We start from the raw sequence: 18493 nt of genomic DNA on the forward strand, positions 1-18493 counted from the left end.
CTTTGTGACTCTGTGGACTGTAGCCTGCCAGACTCCTCTGTCCATGGGATTCTCCAGGCAAGAAAACGGGAGAGGGTTGCCCTGCCTTCCTCCAGGGGGTCTTCTCGACCCAGGGATGGAACCGCGTCTGCTATGTCTCCTGCACTGGCGGGCGGGCTCTTTACCACTAGTGCCCTCTTCTTTCCGTTTCACAGAAGTAGGACCTGAAGCTCGCAGAGAGAGAGAGGAAGAAGTCATTCGCATGCTCCAGGTCTCCCATTTTCTCTGTTTAGGGTCTTTCCTGAGGGACATACTCTTTGCCTTTATGGCCCATCCTAGATCCAAAGGGAAAGAGAAGTTCTTTAGGGCCCCTGGGGACTTTCAGGCCTTGACTCTAGGACCCGTTTGCCCTCTGTTTAGGGAGAAAATATTGCCTGCAACCCCCCTTCTGAAGAGGGGCTGTCCTTTGAGCTTATTTAGTGAGTTCCAGCCTGAAGGCCTTTGCACTTGCTGTTCCCTCTGGCAGAGCACTGTCCCCCCACTTCTCCCCGTGGCCAGCTCCTTTTCCTCCTTCAGATTCCTGCTCAAATGTCACTTCCTCGGAGAGGCCTTCCCTAACCTCAGTGGCCAAAGTCATCCTCCCTTCAACCCTTCACCGATTCATAGATCCACTCATATCTTACCATCACAGAGTGCCTACTGTGTCTACAGGTGCGGGTGCTCAGGACACCAACCCCTGGCTCTCAGAGCTCACAGCTGGCTATTGAATAAATGAGTTAGCGTGACATTTCTGATGGGGATGTGTCAGGAAGGAGAAAGATGTGACATGATAGGAAGTGACAGCGTGAAAGCAGAGCTTCCAGAGGGAGGTGGGTGTTGATTGGAGACCTGAAGGTGATGAGAAAGCCCGGCGCAGGGAGAGCTAGGCAAACAGCTCAGGCAGAGGAAACAGCGGGTGCAAAGGCCCTGAGGCAAGACTGTATCTGGAAGCTAAAATATGGAGCTAGTGGGGAGGTAGTGGGGTGGGATCTGAGAGGGTTTGGAGCCCTTCTCCCCCCCACCCCTCCCACCCCGGCTATGTCTCCCTGGCCACATAGGACACCTCCCCTGAAGTCTGTAGCTCACACCTCCAATTCTACCATCCCTAACTCCAGATGCTTTTGCTGACTCTTAGCAATAAAGTCCTTCCATTATTTTTAGTTTAAAATACCAAATACCTTTTGGGCAGAAGCTGGTACACATTGTTATGAGCTTTTTACGCTTTAGGGAAAAAATAAGTGGGTATCGCCTGGGAGATCAGGGAGCCTAGCAAAGTCGCATGCCTTCACCTCCAGCAGGGCAATGCCTGGAGCCCCCCACTCCCCACGCCAAAGCGGAAACTCGACTGCTGGTCTTCCAGTGGGGAATTGGAGGTGGATTTATATTTATATTTTAAAAAATTTCCCAATTCGCCGCAGTGGGTTTGTGATACTTTTATAGTCCGAGTGAGGAGGAGGGACAAAGATGTTATCCTTTGGAAAAAATAGATTTCCCAACTGCAGGGAGAGCAGGGGGTGCGGAACTTCTCCGCACTTCCGGGGCGCTGGGGGTGGGGGGCGGCCTCCAGGCGCTAAGTTATTCTGGTCTCTAGGCGCCTCTGCAGCTGGTGAGCTTTTTATAAACAGGACCAGCTCCGCCCCTCGTCTCCAGAGGAGGAATCAGGGAGATCAGAATTTGCCTGGGGCCACACGCCCCCTGCCGGGTGTGGAGACCGGAGCTGGGCGGACGGTAGCGCCCTGGAATGGAGGCCGAGGTCTCGTTCTTCCGCGCCAGCCCCCATTCTGACTTTTTCACATCAAGATCGTTGGGGGATGACGGGTCATCTTGGACCCCAGAGCCTCCATCTCTGAGTCTAGTTTTGCCAGGATGGTGGAGGGAGGACTCTCCATCCCTGTCTTTTAGCTCAGGAGTCCAGCAGGAGCACAGCATCTCCTTCCCCACCCCACTCCTTTATTGCAGGGTCTTTAAACCTCACTGTTTCCTACTTTTGGGGGGTTGTTGTTGTTGTTTGTTTTTTGTTGTTGTTTGTTTTAACCGCAGACTTTGCGAGATTAGGGGACAGGCTGTTTTCCTGCCCTACTTCCGCCATTTGAATTTTTCTCTGGAAATGGGGCGCAGGAAGGAGAGGGGTTCCCGGAGCGTCCGTCAGCCCCTTCTTTTCCGGCAATTGGTGGCGGAGGGTGGCTCTCTTGATCCCGATTTCTCCTTTCTTCATCTCAGAAACAGGGTGGAGCATCTACTAGCCCCACCCCCTTCAGGGGTCTTGAGTGTGTTAGTCGCTCAATGGTGTCCAGTTCTTTGCGACCCCATGAACTGTTATACAGCCCACCAGGCTCCTCTGTCCATGGAATTATCCAGGCAAGAATATGGAATGGGTAGCCATTCTCTTCGCCAGAGGATCTTCCCAACCCAGGGATCGAACCCAGGACTTCCGCATTGCAGTCAGATTCTTTACCGTCTGAGCCACCAGGGTACATATCAGCAATGAGACAGGGTCTATCTTGATCCCTATTTCAGCTATTTCTTCTTTTATACTTACTTTGAACCCTGTAAATAAGAGATATAGAGCACTTTCTCGAACCTCGCTTCCTCTTTTCTGAAATTGGGAATAGGGGGAGTTTAATGAGCGGTCACAGCACCTTGGACTGAACGGCTACCTCCCGAGTCTAAGACCTGGGGTGCGTGGGGGCGGGGAAGGGGAACGCCCCCAGAAGACTCAGGCTCAGTTGAGGCCTCAACCTCTGGGCCCTTCAATCGCCCGGAAACCACCATTGGACAGGAGGAGGGGTTGGCAATCTTTGACTGGTTACTTACCCTGTCGCTCGAGCACTTAAGCCAGTGAGAAGGCGCTGCGAAGCCCCGCTTCCCTTATACTGTAGAGAGGCGGAGCCAGCAAGCGATTCCTCCCCTCCTGCACCGCTTCTGCTAGCTACTGGATGCGCTCTCTGGGCCCCGCCCCGTTCTCGCCTCAATCTGTGCAAGAGCCCCGCCCCTCCCGGCTCTGCCTGCGACAGTAGACCGTATCTCCATCAGTGGCTCCGCCCTAGAATGGCATCACGGCCGTATCTGCATGTGAGGCCCCGCCCCGCCCTTTGCAGGACGTCACCGAGGACTGCAGGGGCCTCAGCCGCTGCCGCCGCCTCCGCTGCAGCGCAGCCCCACATCAGCACACCGGGGGCCCCGTCACCGCCACTGCCAAAAAAGTCGCCGCCGCTAGGGTCGCCACAGCATCAGTGCAGAACAAGGTGAGCTCCCAGGCCTCCAGGTGCGCTTCCGCGCCGAGCACCTATATAACCTTGATTTGACTGGTGGTCTGCTTGGGATAGGGGACGAAGTTGGCCAGCCTTAAATGAGGCAGAAGGATGCTGCGGTCGCGAGTCTGGGGAGGGGGAGGGCCTCGGCTCCCTCTACCTGCCCTGTCCTCACCCCCACCCCCATCCCTCCATCCCCGGCTCTGCGGTGGAGGGGGAGGGGAGATGAGGCGAGTGCCTTGCGGGAAGCTGTGCGCGCGGGAGGCTCTGCGTGCGCGTGCGCGTGGAGTGCACACTCGTGTGCGCGCCCGCCTGTGCAAGAGGGTCTGTGTGTACCCTTGCTTGTTTATCAGGGTATGCTCCTGCATACCTTGGGGATCCCGACCCAAGACTGTGAGTGTTACAGGCATGTGGAGGCAGACGCGTGGACTGCTCGTGTGCGCGCACAAGTGTGCCTATGTGCACAGAGATGTGTGCCCGTGTAGGTGACGTGTACTGGGCTGCATGGGTGGAGGACGCATTGCGCACGGTGGGTTTTCACATTTGTATATACATGTTGGCGTGCAGACAGGTGTCTGGCTCTTTCTCGTGCATCGAGCTTGTCCCAGTATGTGCCCTGCTGTGTGCACGTGAGCGTGTGCACGCCGCGTGCCTGTCACGTGATATAGCTGTCACAGCTCGAGCTCTCCCAGCCTGGGAGTCTGGGAGAAGGACGGCAGACACGCGTCCCCGCGGTACCGTACACGCGTGTGCACGTGCGCCCGCGAGGCTCAGTTCTGAGGAACATGAATGATTGATGGGGGGCGGGGCCGGCCGCAGTTGGTCACCTCTTCTGGCGCAGCTGTAGGGCTTAGGTTACAACCAGGTCCGGGGTGCAGGCCTGCTGGAGGGGGCTGCAAGGTGTCTCCATCCCCTTCGCTCTGAGGTCCTCCCCTGGAACCTCAGGCCTTTCAAGGTCACGGCCCGCCCTCTGCGGTGGGGCGCGCCGTTAGCACTGGGGCTCCTGATGGGATAAGAGTAATCTCTGTCTCTCGCTGGGAGCTCTCTAGCCTGAGCCTGGGCGTTTGGGGACGGAGGGGATCCCTCACCTTCGCCTACGCCCCACACCTGCAGATGGCATCCGCCACAGACGCTCGCTATGGGCAGAAGGAATCTTCGGACCAGAACTTCGACTACATGTTCAAAATCCTCATCATCGGAAACAGCAGCGTGGGCAAGACATCTTTCCTCTTCCGCTATGCAGACGACTCCTTCACGCCTGCCTTTGTCAGCACTGTAGGCATCGACTTCAAGGTCAAGACCATCTACCGAAACGATAAGAGGATCAAGCTGCAGATCTGGGTGGGTCCAGCTGGGGGGCCTTCTGGCTCCATCACTCTCCCCCCACCAGGAACAGCAGCCCCAGCTCTGCCTATTTCTTTCCTGTCTAGATTCACTCATTACATACTGGGCATTTATGAGGTGCTTACTGTGTACCAGGGGCTAGAGGCACAGAAGAGAGTGTCCGGTTTCTCCCATCAGTGCTCTCCAGGGGTGGGGAAGGGGTAAATGCTGGGTCCTGTCCTACCCCTGACATCATCAGATGCATCGCTTGCTGAGTGCCTCAGTTTCCCCATATTCAAGTTCCTCCATGAGTGTCTGGATGAGGTTTCAGAGGGATCCTGACCCCCCAGCCTCATTCCCTGGGCCAAGAGCAGGCTCCTCCACCAGGGTCTTCAGGCCACCTCCCTCAACACCTCTGGGTCCTAAAGGGATCTGATAAATCCCAAGCCAGAGCTGGTTGTTCCCTGCTCTCAGTCCTTCCATGGCCCCCACCTCACTCTTGGTAACACCTGCAACCTTCCCTTGGCTGAGGAGACCCTGCCTGGTCATCCCCTGTTGATACCTCATCTCATCTGTCTCCCTCCATCTCCTCAGCCTCTTCATTGTTCCTCAAATGTACCAGACCCAGTTCCACTTTAGGGCATTTGCCTAGACTTTCCTTCTCCCGACCCCTGTATGACTCCCTCCCTCATCCTTCAAGTTTTTAAATTGTCCCCCAACCCACACTGCCCATCCTTGCCTGGTTTTTTTTTCTTCTCCTGTCTCATTACTTTCTGACAATACATTTCTGTGAGCTGAGGATGCATTTTCTTTCTTGTCATGGGTTGATTCTCTGTTTCCTGCACAGAGCTGTCAATTCCAAAAGGGCAGTGATTTTGGCCCATTTTGTTAATGACTGTGTCCTCAGGGCTCAGCACAGGGTGTGGCACAGGTCCCTGTGTGTCAAATGAATGAAGGAATGATGCTGTAGGTACCTTGGGATCACTGGTACTACATTCCCTGGGATAGGCAGCCGACTCACTCTTCCTGACCCACTGTGCCTCTGGGCAAGCCCCTGCTCCTCTAAGCCTCAAGGGGGCTGGCCTCCACCATCTCAGAGTTCATTCCCATGCTGAGGAACTTCCATGTATCTCCTCTCTGACACCCCACCTCTTCTTCCCAGGACACAGCGGGGCAAGAGCGGTACCGGACCATCACGACAGCCTACTACCGGGGCGCCATGGGCTTCATCCTCATGTACGACATCACCAACGAGGAGTCCTTCAACGCTGTGCAGGACTGGTATGTGAGCCCCCACCTGCCCTCTTCTGAGCCAGGCTTCGTGTAAAGCCTGGGGTTCAGGCCGAGACCAGAGAGTCCCAGCCCCTTGGCAGAAATGTAAATAACGATATCGGGGTCCCAGCTATGCTATCAATCTATAAACATTAAAACAATGTGGCATCAGCTCAAAAGAATGGGAAAGAAAGATTTTAGGTAGGAAAAGGAAACTATAAACATGTAAGGGGGAAAAAAGTCTGGGAGGGACAGAAAATATAAAGATCGTTTGCAAGTTCTGAAGGTATAAACATGTACATTTTCTGCTGAGAGTAATGATAAATTTTGAGAAAATGTTTGCATTTGTTCAAGAGGGAGAATTCTTCTCTGGGGGTGGGGGATCTGGGAAGGGTGGGAAAGACTTCTTGAACGAGGGACTCTCAAGTTCAGGAACTGTGGGAGCAGGCCCCTGAAGAGAGAAGAGTGTTCCTGGCAGGACAAAGGCAGGAGGAGAGACTGAGCCTTGCCCTCCTCAAGAATTAATGGGACAGGATTTCCCTGGTGGTTCAGTGGGCTTCCCTGGTGGCTCAGATGGTAAAGAATCTACCTGCAACGCAGGTGACCCAGGTCAGGAAGATCCCCTGGAGAAGGGAATGGCTACCTACTCCAGTATTTTTGCCTGGAGAATTCCATGGACAGAGTAGCCTGGTAGGCTGCAGTCCATGGGGTCACTGAGTCAGACATGACTAAGCAACTAACAGTTTCACTTTCCAGTGGCTAAGACTGCACTCCCAGGGCAGGGGGCCCAGGATCCATCCCTGGTCAGGGAACTAGATCCCACATCCCGCAAGGAAGATCAAAGATCCTGTGTGCTGCACCTAAGACCTGGCATAGCCAAATAAATAAATATTAAAAATAGAGACTTAATGGGAGGTGGGGGCTTGAATAGGATGAGTGACAAGGAGATGGGGGAGGGGGTTGGTGCTCAGATTCTCCAAGCCCTAACCTTCCTCTGTCACCACCTCCTCCAGGTCAACCCAGATCAAGACCTATTCATGGGACAATGCCCAGGTGCTGCTGGTAGGGAACAAGTGCGACATGGAGGACGAGCGGGTGGTGTCATCGGAACGTGGTCGACAACTGGCGGACCACCTGGGTGAGTAGCCAGTGATGCTGGACATCACAGGCTAGGGAAGGGACACTGAGGCCCTGAAAGGAGAAGACACACACCCAAGATCTCACAGCTAAGCCAAGACGCGGCCTGGATTTGAATCCCGATAGTTTATACTCTCTGTGAGCTGGCCTTTGATCCAGGGGCCATTTCAGGTGGGTCTTGAGGGACGTTTAGGAGTTCACTCTGCAAGAAGTTAATGATTCATTCTGATACTGTCACTGCCCAGACTAGTGCGGGTGTTGCTGGGTCCAAGAGGCCTACAGATTTGTGAGAGGGAGGGATCTGGGCTGGCGGAACCAGCAGGGAGCCAGGCTCTGCCTGGCATAGGTAAGGCTTCCTGGAAGTGGGGCATTGGAACTGGTATTTGAAGAAAAACGGTGATCTTTCAGACAGAAGAAAGTGACTGGACGTGGGAAAGATCTTTTTGGCAAATAGTTTTACATGACTGGAACATGGGGATCACTTGGAGGAAATATGGTTGATCATGCAGGACCTGAACTACCAGCTGGGGAGTCAGACTCTTCAGAGGGCAGTAGGAAGCCATGGAGTTTGTGTGAGCAGGAAAGGCCTGGATCTGTGTCAGATGCTGCCAGGACCAGGGCTGGGCCGGATGGTGGGAGCAGGGAATTAGCCCATCACCCTATTTATTATCGTAGTTATTTATTTATTGGAGATGTCCCCCAAGGGCTTGGGCACTCCCTTGTTCCATGCAGCGGCTCTGGGGACAATGAGGAGAATTTTAGGGTGAAGAAAGGAGTCCAGGAAATAAAGGCTGACTCAGTCCACTGTTGCTTCGCCATGGGACTTGTCCGTGCCTTTAACATGCATCTGGCACTGGGAAACTCCAGGTGTTACCTGTCCTCAGCAAAGTGTGTCTGGGCGTGGGGGGTCCAGCGTCCTCACCCCTCCCTTCCCCGACCACAGGGTTCGAGTTCTTTGAGGCAAGCGCCAAGGACAACATTAATGTCAAGCAGACCTTTGAGCGCCTTGTGGACGTCATCTGCGAGAAGATGTCTGAGTCATTGGACACGGCCGATCCCGCAGTCACCGGCGCCAAGCAGGGCCCACAGCTCACGGACCAGCAGGCGCCTCCGCATCAGGACTGCGCCTGCTGAGAGCTGCCCTGCCCCGCCCTGCCCCATCCCGGTCCCGCCCCTGCCCGCCCCCTGGGCCTGAACCAGGGCCCCTACTGGCCATGGGCGTGAGTCCCCTGCCCCGATTTAGCCCATCACCCTATTTATTATCGTAGCTATTTATTTATTTATTGGAGATGTCCCCCGGGGGCTCGGGCACCCCCCCCCTCCACGCCCCACCCTGTACATACAGCCCTGTTCTCGCTCTGCAGTGGCGTGTCGTGGCCCCGTGAACTCACCGCTCACTCTTCCCTCCAGACCCCACCTTTTTATAAATTCACCCCCATCAACAATTATCAGTTTTGAAGAGGGGGCCAGATGACACCCCAAGGCAGGCTGGTCGGGTGATGGGAGGTAGCCAGCCTCTTGGCTCTGGCATGGTGGGTCCAGGTGGCTGCAGGCATCTCAACGTGGACCACTGGGTGGGTCAGAGCCAGGAAATGGCCCACCTGGCTCTTCACCCCCAAGGTTTTTTTGGGAGCGGGGTGGGGGGGTTGCTGCAGATATGCACCACCCTGGGATACCACTCCCAACCAGACCTGTTCTGACGTCGTGAGTGTCAAACATGCCCCCCAGCCCCCCAGGAGACGTCATGACAACACTACACACACCCAATAAAGTGAATGGATGATACAATGTCCCTATGAGCACCGGCCTGATGATGCTGGCTCTATTCATCCACAAGATTTTCAATTACAACGAGAATTTAATGGTACTTCCACAGTCCGTGACTAGAGGATGAGACTGGAGGCTCCAAATTCTGGGGCCTGGCTCCAAGGGGATGGGTGATATCCCCCTCCTTGGCCCTGCAGCGCCCAGCCTACAGTAGTGTTGAGGGCTTGGTGCCAGCTGGCTGGCTGAGACCCCAGAGCTGAGGATGGCCCATCACGAGTCACTTGAAGCTGCCCCAGAAGGCTGAGGTACAACTGTCCATCTTCATGGTTGTGTTCCAGAGGCAGAAACTGAGGCCTGGCAGTGGGCTTGGCAGGGGCAGCCCAAGCAGATGCCCAGGAGTCAGGGTGTGGCTAGGACTTGGCCTAGGAGTCGGTTCCCCTTCCTGCCCAGGTGGCTGGTCTGTCACGGCGGCTCAGTCAGTCTTGCCTTGCTGTCTGGCATCTGGGGGTTCAGTCTGCATGGTGCCCAGGGCCACACAGCCTGGGGGTGTCAGGGGGCCTGGGATCTGACCGCACAAGAGCATCTGGTTACATGTACTGTTCACCCCACTAGGCACCCCACTGAACCCTCTTCCAACCCCTTGGCACTGGGGTCAGCCTCGCTGGACAAATGCGGGCTTGGTCCTCACCTCGTTGGTGATCAGCAACCTGCCCACCCACCACGGGGTGCAGGCAGGCTGTCACTGGCAGAGGCAGCCCTCATCCTGAAGGGTAGTTGTACTGCCATTTGGGGCTCACACATGTGCCCCCCTCCCCCAGGAGTCCTCTGGGTGCTTGGTCCGCCCACTGCGCTCACCCGGTATTTCAGGTAGGAGAGGTAGGTGTCCCACCCTAGCGTCAGGCCGTTGATGTAGGTGACTCGGAACTGGGGGGGCACGAAGAGGAAATTCACCAGCTGCGCAGCAGGCCACACGCACCAGTCAGCCTATGGGGAGGGGCGGAATGTAGTGAGGGGCGGAATGTAGTGAGGGGCGGAGCCAGGAGGGACTTGGGTGAGGCCTGAAAGGAGGGTCGGAAGCAAGATGAAAGCGGGTGGAGGCGAAGGGATAGGCGGGGCCTGGGCAGGCATGCCCACCTTGTAGAATTCCCAGAACTTGTCCCGCAGCTCCTGACAGCTCTCGTCCAGGGTATGGCCCTCCAGGCAGCCAAGGCCTAGGAAGGAAACCAAGAAATGAGAGTGTCAGGGGCTGGGGAGTATGGAGCACGGTGGTAAAGCAGGTAGGGTAGGACCCCTGAGGAACAGAGCTTCCCCGATGGCTCAGCAGGTGAAGAATCCACCTGCAGTGTAGGAGACACAGGAGACTCGGGTTTGATCCCTGGGTCAGGAAGATCCCCTGGAGGAGGAAATGGAAACCCACTCCAGTATTCTTGCTTGAAAAATCCCATGGGGAGGAGCCTGGCAGGCTACAGTCCACAGGGTCACAAAGAGTCGGACACAACTGAGCGACTAATCAACACCCCAGGCAGCGGAACAGTGTCCCACCCAGAGGCACTGGGATATTTAAAGGCCTTTCGGTGGGAAGTGGAGCACACCAGGGTGGCTGAGATGGGTAAACAAGAAGTGAGAGGCCTGTCCTGTATAAACTCGTACCCTGTGGGGTGGTGACACCCTTGCTGAGGCAGTTTTATTACCAGTCCTGTCCCTTCCTTTACCTCTACAGATAATGAAATGAAACTGACCCTGGGCGGCAGGGAATGAACAGCTCTCCAGAGCCAAGGGTTAGGATGATCGTGCCCTGTCAACCTCAGTCTCACCTCCCTTTCCTCCAGCCTCAGGGCCTTTGCACCAGTTGTCCTCCCCTCCGCCCCCACCCCCCACCTCCCTCCCGGCCCGCTGGCTCCTTCTTCATGTCTCATCTCAGCGTCTTCTCCTTGGAGAGGCTCTCCCACCCATCATCTCAGACACTGTCTTCATCCTTCCTCGCGTAGCACCACTCTCTGTGATTCTGCCATTCACACCTGACGCCACTGGGTCTGTCCCGTCACCACTGTACCCCAGCCTCCAGTCCTGGGCCACCCACACAGGAGAAGCATCGATAACACATCTCCACATTCTGGACACAAAACTGGCTCTACCCCCGCCCCCGACCCCGACCCCTCGATCCACGAGGGACCAAGCCCAAGTTCACAGGACTCCTTACCCAAGAAGTACCAGACGCCAAGCATAGGAGAGGCCACCAGTTGGTCAATGAGGACCTTCTTGAGGACGTTTGGGAGTCCAGGGAAGCCGGATGCAGGGAACAGGCGGTCCAGCCAGAGATACCAATAGTGCAGGAAGGGGCCCATGCTGCAGCCGACTGCAAACATGCTCACTGTGGACAGTCCAAGAGTTAAGGGGTTCACGTTAGGCCAGCAACCTTCCCCGCTAATCCACTCCCTCCCTGGCTAAGACCTGGGTAAGCCTGACACCCTCCAGGGCTGAACCGAATATTCTTCCATTATTAGCCCCACTGCCAGGTACCATTCCAAGAGGTGCTTTTGCATTTTCCCTCATTCCCTCACTACCCTATCAAAGGGTACCACCATCGCCCCGCTTTCAGAAGGAGGAAACAGAGGCACAGCTGATAGGGAAGCGTGGGACCAGGGTGCGACCCAAGCTGGCTGGCAGCCAGACGCTGTGCCTTTGACTACCCCGGGTGCAGCATATCGTGCTCAGTGGTGAGTCTGTCAGTGCAAGAGAGAGGGTAGCAGATCAGGGGGTGGGCGAGGACCTGACCGTCAGGATGGCAGCGGACAGAAACCCTACGTACTGGAGATGAGATGAAGACTCGAGGGGGAAGGGACGCGGAGAACGGGGAGGGGGTGTCTAGGGTGCACGCTGAGGTCAAGGGTCTTGCCAGGAACTGAGGTCACGGGACATAGTCACGGAGCTCAGGTCCGGTTCACAGGTCTCCGGATCTGAAGTTGGGGGCAAAGATCTGGGGTGAAAAGCCAGCAGCACTGGTCCCCTTACCTGAGCGCCGCGGGTCGAACTTCTGGCCGGGCCGGGCGCGAATCTCCCAGGTCTGGCGCGCCCCATCCCCAGCCGCCATGAGAACGCCGCATCCCAGGGTATTGGTGACGAGCAACGCACGGCCTTGGAACAGGGGCTGACCGGCAGCCCAAAGGCCGCGCAGCCAGCGCCAGCCGCCGGACGGCATCGTCCGCCGGACACAGGAACCGGCACACCGGGCCGCCCCGCCCATGCCGGCCAATCCCAAGTCGCCGCCGAGTCCCGGTTACCCGCCCCGCGCGGTGGTACCCAATCGAACGCTGCCTTCGTGATTTATATGCCCGCCCCAAATCGCTCCAGTCAATCGCCGACTGCTTCGAACCCTCACACCTCCTTCCACGCCTTACGGACCAATCACACAAGACTTCGCGTCACGTCACGCACGCCAATTACTGACGTTCCACCCTTGTTTTCCCGCCCCTTTCTGCTCTGGCCTATGGGTAACCGTCGTCACGCTCTTATTTGACCGCCCAGCCACTTCACTGACCAATCACTGACTTTAGGCTGGAAAAATCACAGACTGTTGTCCTGCCTCCCTGATTGAGATGGCCAATCTACGGCAGTTACCGAATTCTCCCGTGTAAATTGCCCTCCAGATTTCCAGATTCTCCTTCAATTCCTGAAAAGTGAGGGCCACCAGGGCGGAAATCCAATCCCGCAGAGATTCGGGGGCGTGGAGGCGGGGCTCCAGTTCTGCTGCGCGCGCAGGCTGCCGGGATTCCTGTCAGGACGTTGACCTTGGTCCTGACTACTGCTGGGCGTCTGACCTAAGTTCCACAATAATGACAATACTTAAGACGCTACGCACTGTTCTGGGCACATGACGTGCTTTAAGAAATTTGACAGCAACTTTGTGTTGCTGCAGTGATAATTATATCACCATATTACCTCCTATGTTCCTGTAGGGGAAAATCTGAGTTTCAGTGGAAATCTATGCATTACTTACCAGAGCAGGGTGTCTGGAGCCTGTGGGCCGAATTCTGTCGCCACCTGTTTTGGTGAGGTTCAAGAGCTAAGAATTTTCTTAACTTTTTTTGATTGGTCGATGAAAAAAATCCAGGTACTGTTCTGAGACGTGTGAAAATTGTATGAAATTGCGATTTTCGAATCCATAAATACAGATGTATTGGAACACAGCCATGCCCATTTGTTTATTGTCTACTGTCAACTACAATGAGGAGTTGCAACAAAGATTGTATGGTCTAAAAAAAAACTAAACTGTTTTACTCTTTACAAAAAAAATTTTTTTTCTCTTTGTTAGAGGACACTCTTCAGTTTTCTGATTTTGATTCTACGGGAGATATTTGATCAACCCCGTGGTTATAACTGAGAACACCAAAAAGTAATTCTTATTTATAAACATGCAAATGAATTCTGCCAAGTAAAGAGACACTCACCTCATTTTTTTTTTGCCTTTATTTGCACATTCATTTTACACTTCCTCTTCTGCCTCTTGTTTGGAACTTCTTTGAAATGGTTTCAACGCCTGACAAGTTCCCTTTATTAATAATGAATAAACAGTAGTTTTTAACCCATGCTCATTTTTATATCTGTATGAGAAGTGTGATTTTAACTTTTTGGGAAAAATGATCCTTCAGACACTTCCTATTGCAGTCAAGTACCTCATTCTCGTATTCCAGGCTCCAGATTTTACTGCATTTTGGTGGAAAAGCTTCAAAATGGCTTAAAGAGGGATAAGAGTCAAGTTATGATTCACAAAACAGAGTCAGATAAACTTTTTCCATGGGAAAGTACAGTTCATGGTAGCTGAAGCCCTGGCAACTCCAAATGAGTAAAAGAATTTTGCTATTTCTCTGTTTTTCTCATTTCTGTTTTCCTTTCTCTAAATACGATTTTGATGCCTTTGAAACAGGAGGGAAGGAGGCATAGCACAATCTTTGAAAGAATGACATAGCCCAAGGATACAACATAAACTAATTAGAACCAAATGGGTTCAAGATGGTGGACAAGACAGCTTCTATAGACCTTGAGCCTCAGTATATGCTCGCTATAACACATCACCAGGCTAAGTGACACAGCCACAGACACCGTGACATTCCAAGGCAAACCAAAGATCAAAACCTGGGCAGTGGCCCAATTCCTAGAAATTTCTGCTCGCTTCCCCAAAAGAGTTGGAATAATCCTTCTGTGTATTAGTCCATGAAATTACCCAACCCATAAAAGCTGACCACAGTGCATTTGAGGCTGCACTCACTGTCTGCCACAGCCCACACTCTTTGTCTGTGGACTGTGTTTCTTACTCTTGCCTTCTGAGATGACCTACAGTCTGTCTGTGGAGTGTTTCTCTCTGGATAAATCCACTTCTTACTTATCACTTTGTCTCTTACTGACTTCTTTCTGCAATGAGACGTCAAGAACCTGAGCTTCATTAGGTCCTGAAACCAGGCACCGCGGGTTTTGGCTGGGTCTGTGTCCCAGCCCCTTGGGTTTAAGTCTCAAGCAGGATTTTGGCTGAGTTCAAGTCCTGGCACATGGGTTCAAGTCCCAGTCTGAGGTGAATGGTTGTAGCTGGCAACCACAAAGGGACAGTAAAAAGGAAAGAAGAGGTTTAGAGTTAGGCCTTGGTCCTATAGAGGCCCTTGGGAAACCATGAGCCAAGTATACAGGAGAGGACCTTTTACTGTTGTCTGCTCATTTCCCCACCCTGCCGCCAACTCTAATCCTAGGTTTATTCAACACAATTACTTTACACAACAAAATACAAACATAACGTTATCTCAAATGCTAGTGACTTATGAAACTCGCTCAGTGGTGTCTGACTCTTTGTGACTCTAGGCCAGAATACCGAAGTGGGTAGCCTTTCCCTTCTCCAGGGGATCTTCCCAACCCAGGGATCAAACCCAGGTCTCCTGCATTGCAGGCAGATTCTTTCTCAGCTGAGCCACAAGGGAAGCCCATCTCAAATACTACAAAGTTACAAAACTCAAAACAGAGAATTTATAGTACAAAAAAGCCACCAGGGCTTTCCTGCTGGCTCAGACAGTAAAGAATCCACCTGCAATGTAGGTGACCTGGATTCAATCCCTGGGTCAGGAATTTCCTCTGAAGAAGGGAGTGACTTCCCAACTCCTGTATTCTTGCCTGGAGAATGCCATGGACCGAAGAGCCTGGTGGGCTACAGTCCATGAGTTTGCAAAGAGTCAGACGCTTCCATGTATAAACATGTACACGTGTGTAATAAACATCAAAAAAGCAATGGACACGTTGCCGAGGTAACCTTCACCACTGCCATGAATACCAACACAATGAGGGTTTCAATGATGATCTAGATTTTTTAATTTTTTAATTTTTTTTTTTTGTTTTATGATCTAGATTTAAACTCACCATTTCAGAGAGGGTGGAAACGTGTGTGTGTGTGTGTGTGTGTGTGTGAGCGCACACGCGCACATCCACATATGCACATGTCTGCTGCTGCTGAGTCGCTTCAGTCGTGTCTGACTCTGTGCGACCCCATAGACGGCAGCCCACCAGGCTCCCCTGTCCCTGAGATTCTCCAGGCAAGAACACTGGAATGGGTTGCCATTTCCTTCTCCAATGCATGAAAGTGAAAAGTGAAAATGAAGTTGCTCAGTCATGTCCAGCTATTAGCGATCCCCTGGACTACAGCCCACCAGGCTCCTCCGTCCATGGGGTTTTCCAGGCAAGAGGACTGGAGTGGGGTGCCATTGCCTTCTCCGACGTATGCACATGAGTACATGGGAGAAGAACTCTTGGGGCAAATAGCATTTGCTCACTTTTGACCTGGTGGATAAAATTCATATGCTTTTGCACATCTGTGAAATATTTCCTGCTGTAGGGCAAGAAATGTCACAGCTATCCGATATTCTGAATTTCTGAGCCATGCGGACAAGGGCAAGTGGTGCCATTTCCTACACAAAGAACTTAAGGATGTCACAGTCATCATGACTACAGCCCTTCAGTGTGACCTAAGGGAATTCAAGAAGAGAAGAATAGGTTCTCGCTCAGTCGTGTCCGACTCTCTGGGATGCCATGAACTGCAGCATGCCAGGCCTCCCTGTCCATCACCAACTCCTGGAGTTCACCCAAACCCACATCCATCGAGTCGGTGATGCCATCCAGCCATCTCATCCTCTGTTGTCCCCTTTTCCTCCTGCCCCCAATCCCTCCCAGCATCAGAGTCTTTTCCAATGAGTCAACTCTTCACATGAGGTGGCCAAAGTACTGGAGTTTTAGCTTTAGCATCATTCCTTCCAAAGAACACCCAGGGCTGATCTCCTTCAGAATGGACTGGTTGGATCTCCTTGAAGTCCATGGGACTCTCAAGAGTCTTCTCCAACACCACAGTTCAAAAGCATCAGTTCTTCAGCGCTCAGCTTTCTTCACAGTCCAACTCTCACATCTATACATGACTACTGGAAAAACCATAGCCTTGACTAGATGGACCTTAGTTGGCAAAGTAATGTCTCTGCTTTTGAATGTGCTGTCTAGGTTGGTCATAATTTTCCTTCCAAGGAGTAAGTTTCTTTTAATTTCATGGCTGCAGTCACCATCTGCAGTGATTTTGGAGCCCAGAAAAATAAAGTCTGACACTGCTTCCACTGTTTCCCCATCTATTTCCCATGAAGTGATGGGACCGGATGCCATGATCTTCGTTTTCTGAATGTTGAGCTTTAAGCCAACTTTTTCACTCTCCTCTTTCACTTTCATCAAGAGGCTTTTTAGTTCCTTTTCACTTTCTGCCATAAGGGTGGTGTCATCTGCATATCTGAGGTTATTGATATTTCTCCCGGCAATCTTGATTTCCTTTAGGATTGACTGATTTGATCACCTCGCAGTCCAAGGGATTCTCAAGAGTTTTCTCCAACACCATAGTTCAATAGCATCAATTCTTCGGTGCTCAGCTTTCCTTATAGTCCAGCTTTCATATCCGTACATGACTAGTGGAAAAACCATAGCTCTGACTAGATGGACCTTTGTCAGCAAAGTAATGTCTCTGCTTTTTAATATGCTGTCTAGGTTGATCATAGCTTTTCTTCCAAGGAGCAAGCGTTTTTTTAATTTCATGGCTGCAGTCACCATATGCAGTGATTTTGGAGCCCAGGAAATTAAAGTCACTCACTATTTCCATTGTTTCCCTATCTATTTGCCATGAAGTGAAGGGACCAGTTGCCACGGTCTTCATTTTTTGAATGTTGAGTTTTAAGCCAGCTTTTTGACTCTTCTTTTTCACTTTCATCAAGAAGCTCCTCATTTCCTCTTCACTTTCTGCCATAAGGGTGGTGTCATCTGCTTATTTGAAGTTATTGATATTTTTCCCGGCAATCTTGATTCCAGCTTGTGCTTCATCCAGTCTGGCATTTTGCATGATGTACTCTGCATACAAGTTAAATAAGTAGGGTGAAAATATACATCCTTGATGTACTCCTTTCCCAATTTGGAACCAGTCTCTTTGTGTGTCCAGTTATAACTGTTGCTTTTTGACCTGCATACAGGTTTCTCAGGAGGCAGGTCAGGTGGTCTGGTATTCCCATCTCTTTCAGAATTTTCCACAGCTTGTTGTGATCAACACAGTCAAAGGCTTTGGCATAGTCAATAAAGCAGAAATAGATGTTTTTCTGGGACTCTATTGCTTTTTCAGTGATCCAGTGGATGTTGGCAATTTGATCTCTGGTTCCTCTGCCTTTTCTTAATCCAGCTTGAACATCTGGAAGTTCACGGTTCACGTACTGTTGAAGCCTGGCTTGGAGGATTTGAGCATTCCTTTGCTAGCTTATGAGATGAGTGCAGTTGTGAGATAGTCTGAACATTCTCTGGCATTGCCTTTCTTTGGGATTGGAATGAAAACTGACCTTTTCCAGTCCTGTGGCCACTGCTGAGTTTTCCAAATTTGCTGGCATATTGAGTGCAGCACTTTCACAGCATCATCTTTCAGGATTTGAAATAGCTCAACTGGAATTCCATCACCTCCACTAGCTCTGTTTATAGTCATGCTTCCTAAGGCCCACTTGACTTCACATTCCAGGATGTCTGGCTCTAGGTGAGTGATCACACCATTGTGATTATCTTGGTCGTGAAGATCTTTTTTGTACAGTTCTTCCGTGTATTCTTGCCACCTCTTCTTAATATCTTCTGCTTCTGTTAGGTCCATACCATTTCTGTCCTTTATCGAGCCCATCTTTGCATGAAATGTTCCCTTGGTAACTCTAATTTTCTTGAAGAGATTTCTAGTCTTTCTCAGTCTATTGTTTTCCTCTATTTCTTTGCATTGGTCACTGAGGAAGGCTTTCTTATCTCTCCTTGCTCTTTTTTGGAACTATGCATTCAAATGGGTATATCTTTCTTTTCTCCTTTGCCTTTTGCTTCTCTTCTTTTTTCATCTATTTGTAAGGCCTTCTCAGACAACCATTTTGCCTTTTTGCATTCCTTTTTCTTGGGGATGGTCTTGATAGCTGCCTCCTGTACAATGTCATGAACCTGTGTCCATAGTTCTTCAGGCAGTTTGTCTATCAGATCTAATCCCTTGAATCTATTTCTCACTTCCACTGTATAATTGTAAGGGATTTGATTTAGGTCATATCTGAATGGTCTAGTGGTTTTCCCTACTTTCTTCAGTTTAAGTCTGAATTTTTAGATAAGGAGTTCATGATCTGAGCCACAGTCAGCTCCTGGTCTTGTTTTGCTGACTATATGGA

General features: G+C 51.8%; 2 protein-coding genes across 2 annotated transcripts; one reads left to right on the plus strand and one right to left on the minus strand.

Annotated features, from left to right (window-relative positions):
* Nucleotides 1–3127: 3127 nt before the first annotated feature.
* RAB3A (RAB3A, member RAS oncogene family) lies at nucleotides 3128–8800 on the plus strand. The gene is given in 5 exon segments (NM_001127284.3): nucleotides 3128–3263; nucleotides 4383–4610; nucleotides 5755–5873; nucleotides 6878–7002; nucleotides 7945–8800. Coding segments are annotated over 4 exon segments (663 nt in total). The 5' UTR covers nucleotides 3128–3263; the 3' UTR covers nucleotides 8136–8800.
* Nucleotides 8801–8839: 39 nt separating this feature from the next.
* MPV17L2 (MPV17 mitochondrial inner membrane protein like 2) lies at nucleotides 8840–11993 on the minus strand. The gene is made up of 5 exons (XM_004008422.6): nucleotides 11781–11993; nucleotides 10969–11139; nucleotides 9903–9979; nucleotides 9624–9752; nucleotides 8840–9333 (listed from the first exon to the last, which is right to left on the minus strand). The coding sequence occupies exons 1-5, from the start codon at nucleotides 11965–11967 to the stop codon at nucleotides 9241–9243; spliced, it is 657 nt and encodes a 218-aa protein (XP_004008471.3). The 5' UTR covers nucleotides 11968–11993; the 3' UTR covers nucleotides 8840–9240.
* Nucleotides 11994–18493: the final 6500 nt, after the last annotated feature.

Source organism: Ovis aries, chromosome 5, assembly GCF_016772045.2.
Source record: "Ovis aries strain OAR_USU_Benz2616 breed Rambouillet chromosome 5, ARS-UI_Ramb_v3.0, whole genome shotgun sequence".
Classification (NCBI taxonomy): Eukaryota; Metazoa; Chordata; class Mammalia; order Artiodactyla; family Bovidae; genus Ovis; species Ovis aries.

Coding starts and splice junctions, on each gene's coding strand:
- MPV17L2 (XM_004008422.6), bottom strand. CDS start 11,967: ATGCCGTCCGGCGGCTGGCGCTGGCTGCGCGGCCTTTGGGCTGCCGGT. Junction 11,140..11,780: donor GTTCGACCCGCGGCGCTCAG/GTAAGGGGACCA, acceptor GACTGTCCACAG/TGAGCATGTTTGCAGTCGGC. Junction 9,334..9,623: donor TCTCCTACCTGAAATACCGG/GTGAGCGCAGTG, acceptor TTGTGCGGTCAG/ATCCCAGGCCCCCTGACACC.